The sequence below is a fragment of the Penaeus chinensis genome, chromosome 21, assembly GCF_019202785.1.
Source record: "Penaeus chinensis breed Huanghai No. 1 chromosome 21, ASM1920278v2, whole genome shotgun sequence".
Taxonomy (NCBI): Eukaryota; Metazoa; Arthropoda; class Malacostraca; order Decapoda; family Penaeidae; genus Penaeus; species Penaeus chinensis.
In genome coordinates, this window is record NC_061839.1 from 16488778 (window position 1) to 16498777 (window position 10000).

Below are 10000 nucleotides of genomic sequence, written 5' to 3' on the forward strand. Positions count from 1 at the left end.
GTTTCCTCTCCAGCACTGTGCTCCATTGCCTGTGTCACCTGCATCTCAATGTGACCCAACTTAATAAATTTTTCTTTTCTCTCAATTTCTCCAAGACTTTACATGAATAATATGTCTTTCACTAAATAGCAAACCTACTAAATTTTGGTGTGGAATTTGCTACTTTCTTTGTTATAAATGCCCATTACTGGTGACACTAACCTTCTACCAAACTCCATATTTGGTATTTGTTGTTTTCTCTGCTGCAGTTCAGTATAGTGCTGCAAGCTCTCATCAAAGACTCGAGTAAGCTTCCCTGTCAAAAATTTGAATACTCGAACCTGAAAATATAAGGCTTCAAATTTAGTATCTGAATTCCTATGAGAAAAAATTTACAGTGGTTAAATGTTCCTTTTTCTTCTCCTGTCAAAAATAATATTCCTGCTGAGAAATGTTTTATAGTCACTGGTTCAGTCTCTACTGACATTGCATACCAAAATAAACTATTATTTCTGATAAATCATAGCTGCTAATACCCATAAACATGTATCTAAATAATTAAGTAAATAAATAGGTAACGATAACTTTTAGCACCATATGCTTCAACGCGATTGAGATTGAGAACATTTTCCTCTCTTTTTTACAATAAATCAATAAGTAAAAGCTCACCTTCTTATCTGCTCCAATTGTTGCAAATTGATGACCCTGAGGTGAGACTGTCATACACCGTGGAAAAGTGTTATTCTTCACAAACTCAAAGAGGTCTGTGTCCAGTTTTGAGTCAAATGCAACATTATCTGGTGTCTGGAATTCCTTTTTTGCACCACACCAGTACTCAATCATGCCTATTTCATCAGCTGAGATAACCACATCATAAATCGGATTATACTGAAATAAAACAATTTTGATGTATTGAATAGATTACATGTATAAACATTAGATTTCCTAAGGAGAAATACACACGTACTAATATGAATTCCTTATCCATTGTCTTCTACCTCAGTGTTAAATAGATTATCAATTCTTCATATTTTCCCATATAAATATAAAAAATCATTTCACAGTATATATATAAAAAAAAAAAACATTTATGCAAAACAAACAGCCTACAACTAAGCCATATCATACCTTCATTAGTGTCACAGGTTTTGTGTGGATGGATTCAAGAATATGAAGAGGCTCATTATTTCCATGACCATCAAAGATGTAAATCTTGGGGCTTTCACCATCCGAAACAGCTAATGTGTGTAAAGGGTCAGATGAAGGATGGATCCACTCACAAGTATTGGGCACAAAACTCAACTTGATCATGTTGATCATATCTGAAAATAACCAACAATCAAATTCTTCCTGAAACTCAACAATATCACATTCATGAGCAGTTATATGCAGATTTATTTTTCTGGAATACAGAGAGGGATTAACAGAGTGAATGAAGATTTCATAATCAAAAACATAATTTGGAAAAATCATTATCAATACCATTACTTTTAACATAATGTAAAATCTAATTATAATATCTAACAGACATTAGACAAACTGTGAAGGAATACATGTGCAACCTTGAAATATCATGGTGATATGCAGTTCAACATAAATTAAGTCTCTAGATTATAGACAGGAAAAGGCATAAAATGATGATGAAAACTATTCCATGTCATAATATTTCCATTTTTCCATCATCTTAATCTGACCAGTTATTATGCATCCTATAAGTTTTTGCATTCTAGTTATTTACAGCCCCCAAATAATAATGTCAAAGATCAGTAATTACCAAAATTCTCTACATCAAAGACTTTCAGAGTCTTATCCTTCGAAATGGACACCAGCCTGGTGCCAGACTTGTTGACTGCAAGGTGCTGCACATTCCCCATGTGGGCACGGAAATGTTTAACAAATTCCACACTTTCTTCTTGCTTTTTCCAAAACTTGATATGACCATCACAACTTCCAGTGACGATGAAGTCTGTCCTATAAAAGAAAATGAATATGAGAAAACTAAGATATACTGATTATAAAAACATTGGACAATAGTTTCATTCAACCTCATAGATGATAATCCCATGAAGTGATTTATAACAATGGGAGTATGGTTTAAAAAACTGAGCAAAAGAAAATATTCCAGTGTATAGGTGTAATATGTTACAGTTCGTCAGCCTTAAATAAAATAATGAATTGGAGACCACAGACCTATTCCATAAAATCACATCAAATCATGAGTCATAGGAAATAGTAATCAACAAGATAATATACAGACTAAAGGAAAAACTCAATAGAAAAAAAAATCTTTAAAAAACAAGCCAAAAATGATAAGATTCACAATCCAAAGCTAATATAGAATTTTACCAACATTCAATGATTATGCTACCTAAAACATCCAAGTTTCAAATTTATATTCAACGAAAACATATATGGCTGACATATCAATCAATCAATGATCAGTTAACTAAAAAGCTAAATATCTAAACTAGAGAACTAAATACCTAACTTACTAAATAAATAAATAAAATATACAAATAAAATATAAACAAAAATATAATAAAAGGTATAAATAAATAAATAAATAAATAAATAAATAAATAAATATCACCCTATTATCAAGCTAACAGTTACAAGAGTACAATTACACAGACTAAAGATTACCAATACTTACTTAGTAACAACAACATGTGTTACTGTATCTCGATGCATGTAACTCTTTTCATAATACTCAGCACAGGGGAGATTGTCTAAGTACATGGCCTCATGCTCTAAAACTGAAGAAAAATATAGAGAGAAATCAGATTTATGGCAAACATGTGACTTTTTAACTTTTATACTGTCAATTCAACAAGTGATTGGGGGTTCACTGAGTGATCCATGTTTTCTATAAATCTTTCCTACTCTGATGACCAAATTTAGTCAATTTAACAAAAATTAAAGGAATGATATACATGCAGCAACATTTATCTAATATTAATAATAGTTTTTAATAAAATAGTATAGTGGTATTCTAATTTACATGCAATGAAAATCAATACTGGAAGATCCAACAAGACTGTATAGTAAATCCCTTACTGATTTTTTCCTCAATTAATTGCTGTTTACCCAATGATACCTCTTTTCCTTAAGTATCTACAATAACAATAAAGAACACATAAAAATGTATACACACTATTAAATTCCTAAGTAAAGAACATGAACATTTACTTTACATTAACATTTACAATAAAAATATAATTTTGCTACACATAAAAACTAGATACCTCAGACTTCATGAAAGAAAATGTATTGCTCTTATTGACTTCATGGTTATAAATGGCTTGACATATTCACAAATAAAAACAAATATATTAAGATTCTAGAGAGATTGCAGGCCTCAGGCCAAGGCATCAAACTGACATTCCTGGGGCTGTATTCATGAAAGGTCTAAGACTGTTCATTGTCATTTTATTTATGAATTGCCCGTTGCCACGTCTCAAAGTTAATGCTGGTAAAAGAACAGACATTTATATCATAATAAACTCTATTCTGATAATCTATTGTTGATCTCTTTGTACATTTCTTTATTTACATTTATAGATATTGGATGGCAACTTTCAAAATATTGAGATAGGTTTTTTCTCTCTCATTCGTCACATAACTTTGTGATTATCAAATTGCGAGGGTCATAACGTAGATGAAAAGTGTCTTACTTTCTTTCTTATTGTACTTCATAGTTATACCTCCTTGTAATAAATGGTTGTAGGAAACAAACCTAGGTCAATATGTAGAAGAGGGTAGTGGGTTACTTTCAAAACAATTTTGATATTTTTCAGCATGAAATCCACTGTTTTCAACGCTTCTAGCCATTATTCCTTGTGCAAATGAATCGTTGAGGAGATATGATCACCATCTCCATCGACAATCTTAATTTGATAGTCCCGATAGCAGGGGAGGGCATGAAGTATATCAGGGAAATTATGGGGTAAAACAAGACCCCCGTGGTTGTTAAACAAAACATCCTAACCCAACATCCAACCTAACCTAACACCATGGTATATATTCCCTAGGCAGGGGGCTCTGCCCCCTGTACCCCCATGGTAGTATATGTGTCTAGCAAGGTGGCTACACCCCCTGACCCCTATGGTAATATATATGCCTAGCCAGGGGGCTATGCCACCTGGACCCCCGTAGTAGTATATGCGTCTAGAATTCACCCTCGCAATGTAACCAAGATGAGTGACTTAGCTAAAATTGGGGGATCTTCATTTTTCCTTTACGTATAGCACCTTTGGGAAGCATTTGCACACATATAGCCATAGAAGAACTTTGTCTTGGTTTGTATTGTTCTATCATTTCATGTGGGTTTTATTACCCAACTCTGCCACTGCCTTATACTACATTTTGTCCAAAAATTTGCATAAGGACGTGAATAGAAAATAGCAGTAAAATATAACAAACGGCTAAATGTTTGACAATAAATCAAAACAGTCTTTTAATTTTTTTTTATAACATTTGATCTAGAAATATAGTTTTGAAGACAGTCCCTACAGGTGTAAGTACTCATACCCAAGAGATGACACCTATTAATCAGGTCCTTTGAAAAATCGGTCATCCCTTTATGATGACTTTTTAAATGAATGTCGATCCCGCTTCCTACCTTTGATCTTCTTGACCTTAGGCTCCACTGCTGCCTCTTCTGGGCGAGGTCCTACCCACCCATCATCATCATCTTCCTCCTCCTCCTCTTCCTCCTCATGCTTGCGCTTGCTTTCCTCTCCACTCATGCCAGCAAATCACAAGGAAAACGATTAAACCGCTGTCATACACGGAAACTTTCCCGTCAGATGAATCACGCCGCGGCTTGGCCTGAGAGCGGCAAACGTACGAGTTTGTTATGGTCGGAGGCGTTAATACTCAGCTAGAAATTTTAAAATAAAGGTCATAATATTATTTTACTTATATAATATATAAAACGTGATAATATTAGAGATAAAAAGTGTCTTCCATACTTATATATTCTATGTATATACTGGTAGATATTTACTGGCCGGAGATCTCGCCCGTCGTCTGTCTGAGGAGCGATCGCGAAGCCGAGCAGAGGTCCACACTCAGCCGAAGGGAAGATTCCACATGTCCAACATGATAATCAGACAACTATTCCGATGTCCAAGAGTGGCATTGCAAGGACCCTCTAAAACACCTTTGTCATTTATACTAGGGACTCAGGTAATTATAGATAGGTTTGCCGGTATACCCGTTCAGTTGTTTACCTTCTCAACAAGGGAATAGAAAGATATGTTTTGTAATATATAATTGACACTACCTTCAACATTACGATTAAACCCCTTTTCAAAGGAAATCCTAGTGGAAGTTGATGTTTTCCTTGGTCTTCTATCAGATTATTTAATTGGTAATGTATCCTAATCATAACGCAAAACATTTGAGCAAATTATTATTTTAAGAAATGCCTCTTATTAAAAATGAGAGGAATTGTACAGTATGATGGGCATACAAAGCAAGAGCAGTGAAAACAGAAGGAGGAGTCCAAATATAACACATGCTTACGAGACATCCCCTGTGCCTTCCAAAAGGGATACTTCTTGCAATTGTATTGGCTGTGTTCCATCCAAATCTACATGAAACTTGCTGTGGTCTGTGATGGAATGCTTAGTGTGAGAAGTCTAATGCAGTAGTGGTAAAGTGTAAAACAATTGCAGTGGCCTTCATGCTCACTGTGTATATTATAAATAGGTAGAGCCTGGATTAACCCATCTGAAGAATGCACAGTTTGTATGCAGGGCACATGCAGACACTCGTGTGCAGTGACAAAACTCAATGCCTCCCCATTGTAATGTTACTTTTTCTTTTTATGCATAAGTGTTGTGTTGTGTCGTAAGTGTTTATAGCTTTTTTTGCCATTTCCATTGTGCACTGGCGAGACTTTCCTGTCACCCCGACCTTAAGCCAAAACGCTCACAACAGCAGGTTCATGTCACCCAGCTCGCAGCCAGATTTTCCCATAACAGAATGTTCACATCACCTGCCTCTCAAGCCGAATTTTTTCATAACATAATGGTTGCATCATCTAGATCCTAAATTTGATTTGATGAGTTGCCAAGCAGGTCTACAAACTTCATCCATCCAAGCTAGTAAAACATGGAGTGCTATATTCATGCATTTATAATAATTATCAGAGTACCAGGAACATTTAACAGTTTATAATGTTGATGTATTTATACCACAGGGAAAATGTTGGAACAGCAACATTGCAGAGACTCCTAGACCAGAGTCAAGTGAAGCAGCAGTAGCAGTAGGACAGCTGGATGCAGAGAAATCAACAGCTAAATTAAGCAAGGCCATGAAGGCTTATATTGAAAGAGCAAAATCTCATGGTATGTTGAAAACTAGCAAGCAAGGGCTTATTTCCTTGTGTGTGCATATTCTTCCCCTTATGTGAATTATATTTTTAATTTTTGTTCAATTTTCCGTGTAGATGCATTCATGTTCGAGCAAATTAGTGAGTATGAGATTGGAAGACGACACTTGGCCAACATGATGGGAGAAGATCCTGAAACATTCACTCAAGAGGATATTGATGTGAGTATTTCTCTTCACTTACAGTATTTAGAAAGTAATGACAATGAGATTTATTCATTGGTATTTTTTATTTCATTTTCATAATTCTCTTCTTCATCTTTCTCCTCCATATCAGTGTCTACCTTGTCCTAAAGTGCTATGCAATCCAAAAGTCATTGGAAATATTTACAATATGTAAACCATTCTTTTACAATCATCCTTTTTTTTTTTTTTTCTTTCCTTTCTTTATATCTCTCTTTCTATCTTTTTCTTTACTGTACTATAAGGATCTTTTGCAGTGTATATGACCTTGAAATGATACACACACAATTCATTACCATTCATCATGACTTTCATAATTTTTGCTTATGTGAATTTTAGTGACCACAGTATAAGGAAGCCTAATAGTTCATAAGAGCTGTATGTCAAGCATGATTTTTACTAATCATTTTTTAATTATATTTTTATGACAGTTGTATGTAATTTTCAGTTATACAGTGTTATATTTGGATAGAATTCATGATTTTTATAAACATAAATAATATATTAGAATACTGTGAATATTACAATGTACTTGATATTCAGGATTTTTTTTTTATATAATTTATACCTAAACTATTTCAGAATGCTATTGCATATTTGTTGCCATCGGGATTGTTTGAACGTAAAGCACGGCCACTGATGAAACACCCAACAGAAGTCTTTCCAAAGAGGAAAGCAGCAGAATTTGACGAGTCAGGCCGTCCTTTCCACACACTTTTCTACACAGGACGACCTGCATACTTTCAGGTCCTACATGTAAGAGGAACAGTCAGTTTGTCTACTTTATGTATATTATCCTCCAATAGAATCCTCATCATTCCCAGTATCAGGGTATGTCATGTCAGTAATACATTAAGGCAACAGATCTTCTAATATTATAATTTTGAGACTGTACTTTTAAGGAGAAATACACTCTGATTGTTTATCTTTAAAATTTATTATTTTTTACATTTTACTTCTGTAGGATATAACCACTCATGTCCAGAATCTGGATCGCTTTGCTGATAGGATGATGAGGTACAGCGTCAACAAGGATAAAGAGAGAGCACTGTAAGTTTTTCAGTTTTTTTTGTTTTTTTTTCCCCAATTCATTGGAAGAAACTAATACTAGACATTGTTACCTTACATTTCATTCCCTTGCATAGATTCTTTAAGTTTACTAAAGTGGATGTTTCTCTGGTATTCCCTTGAGGCCAAGGCAGGAATTCTGGATAAAAGTGTTTTTTTTAGATTAAAGGTTTTTTGTCTATTAAATAAGAATGCACAAAGGGCCTCTTTATTTCTGTAATGGGTTTGGTACAGGATTTTGACAACATTAATATCAGTACATAAAATGAAAACAAAAGATTTAAAGTGAATACATCTTCAGAAATTATATGTGGCAAATTGATCTAGGGATTTACAGCTAACCAGTGACCTATGAAATATGCTTTTCTTATCCAGGAACTTAGGAAGCAGTATGTGGGTGAGCAAGGAGCAATTTGAATCCATCATAGTGGAAAGTATTCAAGATAGGCATGTAAGTATTGATGGTATGAGAGAGAGAGAGACAGAAGTAATTTTACAAGAATTTGAATATTTGATATTTCAGTAAGCATGAAGAAGAATATATCTGATTATGAAATTACAAATTCATGTGTGAATATATAGGATGAGTATAGGCTTCTTTTCCATCTACAGTACGACTTCTTTATAAAATCAATGATTCGACTGGTTGATCATCCCTATTCATACCGTGTGGAAGAATTTATCATGAAATTCCGCAAAAGTGTATCTTCTTCTTCAGAGCAAGAGATTCCAAAGGTTTGTGGTTACTGTCCTGTTGTTGTTGTTGTTGTTGTTTCTTTCTTTCTTTCTTCAGTATTTGATGCATTTTATGATTTGAAATGCACATAGAAATAGCAGTGTATGAATAAAATTACTGATTCCCCTCTCCCCAGTTGATATTTACAACAGAAGGTGTACCATACATGACTGCTTCTGGGAGCAGGAAGACAGCAAAAGCAAATGTGACTGTGTATGGCAGGGGCACTGGTAAAATCACCATAAATGGTCAAGACATCCTCTACTTTAAGAATCCTCAAGAGAGAGAACAGGTCAGTATCAACTCTTGTAGAATAGTTATTTTCCAGGACAAAGTTGACTTCTTTCAAGTTATGAAAAATAATTAGATATTAGAATTTCAATTCTGATATTATATACTAAAAATGGCTATATTAACCCAAATCCAACAGGTATGAGTTTACCTTATTAATTGTTTTTACACTTAGATGGCTACACTTGTTCTAAGTCACCATTGAGCCAGTTACAAGTACTGGCTGTCTCACCTATTTATCCTTTTCCTTGATTCTCAAAAATATTTTATGTTATCTTATATTGCTACTAATGTCAAAACATTATAGTAATTATAATCTCTATAAAAAAAAATAACACCATTGACATTGATAGGATTAGTAAAAAAAAAATAAAAGTTTCTCCCATAAATTCAAGGAAAGGTGAAATCAGGTAAGGTCACAAGGTCTACTAATTGATTCCTTTGTGGCTAAGCACTAGCACAGCTATCTATGTGCAGAGACATTTCATGTAAAATATTATATTTCCACATGATCTTTGCTACTACATGGTTTATGTTCTCAAATATACAAAGATAGAAAACAATTAACCCAATTGAAATGTGAAATGTCTCTGCATATAGATGGTTCTGCAAGTGCTTAGCCACAAAGGAATCAATTAGTAGACCTTGTGACCTTACGTGATTTGAATTGCCGGGAAAATGTATTTTTTACTAGTGCTTAGCATATCAATGGTGTTATTTTTATTATAAACATTATAGTTACTATAATGTTATAAATATTAGTAACAGCAAAATAAGATAACGTAAGTAAAATATTTTGATAAATCAAAGAAAAGGGTAAACAGGCGAGACCGGCAGTACTCGTAATTGGCTCAGTGGTGACTTAGTACAAGTGTAGCCATATATGTCTAAAAACAATCAAAGTAACTCACAGTGGGCATAGCATGTACGTACACATCATGCCCATTAGCATTGGGTTAATGAGGCAGTCATGCTCAGATATTTTTAGGCATGGTCTGTAATTAATGGTATAGGTTTTATTCTATTGAAATTCAGCAGAGATTCTAAGGCCAAAGAATAATTCTGCAACATTATGTAAATGGGTCATCTCTAAAAGAGCTCTAATATCTCTTCATTATCTGTTTGTAAATAGCTTTAATTCTAATAAATAAGGATCACTTTTCTCCTCTATTTTAGATCAGAGCTTCAGTACCACCTCATTGCTTTTTCTGTGATGGCATGAATATGTTTTTTTAATAATATTTTAGTTTTAATCTAAAATTAGTATATTAGTATATTTTTTATTCAAAATGGTATCCTTTTTTGAGATGAGGAATATATTGTAATAATTCTTGTATATGAAAA

At 33.8% G+C, this 10000-nt stretch overlaps 2 protein-coding genes across 2 annotated transcripts in view; one reads left to right on the plus strand and one right to left on the minus strand.

Moving 5' to 3' along the window:
- Positions 1-4844, minus strand: part of LOC125036620 (peptidylprolyl isomerase domain and WD repeat-containing protein 1-like) — a 7002-nt gene extending 2158 nt beyond the window's left edge. The window contains exons 1-6 of the mRNA XM_047629372.1: positions 4601-4844; positions 2633-2735; positions 1754-1950; positions 1108-1301; positions 649-867; positions 202-320 (exon numbers count right to left, since the gene is read on the minus strand). Coding sequence (XP_047485328.1) covers positions 202-320; positions 649-867; positions 1108-1301; positions 1754-1950; positions 2633-2735; positions 4601-4727 — 959 coding nt within the window. The 5' untranslated portion in view covers positions 4728-4844. The remainder of the gene's footprint in view (positions 1-201; positions 321-648; positions 868-1107; positions 1302-1753; positions 1951-2632; positions 2736-4600) is intronic.
- Positions 4845-4992: 148 nt separating this feature from the next.
- LOC125036621 (28S ribosomal protein S9, mitochondrial-like) overlaps positions 4993-10000 on the plus strand; it is a 6032-nt gene continuing 1024 nt past the window's right edge. The window contains exons 1-8 of the mRNA XM_047629373.1: positions 4993-5169; positions 6188-6335; positions 6437-6540; positions 7144-7317; positions 7526-7611; positions 8005-8080; positions 8242-8364; positions 8502-8657. Of these exons, the coding sequence (XP_047485329.1) occupies positions 5074-5169; positions 6188-6335; positions 6437-6540; positions 7144-7317; positions 7526-7611; positions 8005-8080; positions 8242-8364; positions 8502-8657 (963 nt within the window). The 5' untranslated portion in view covers positions 4993-5073. The remainder of the gene's footprint in view (positions 5170-6187; positions 6336-6436; positions 6541-7143; positions 7318-7525; positions 7612-8004; positions 8081-8241; positions 8365-8501; positions 8658-10000) is intronic.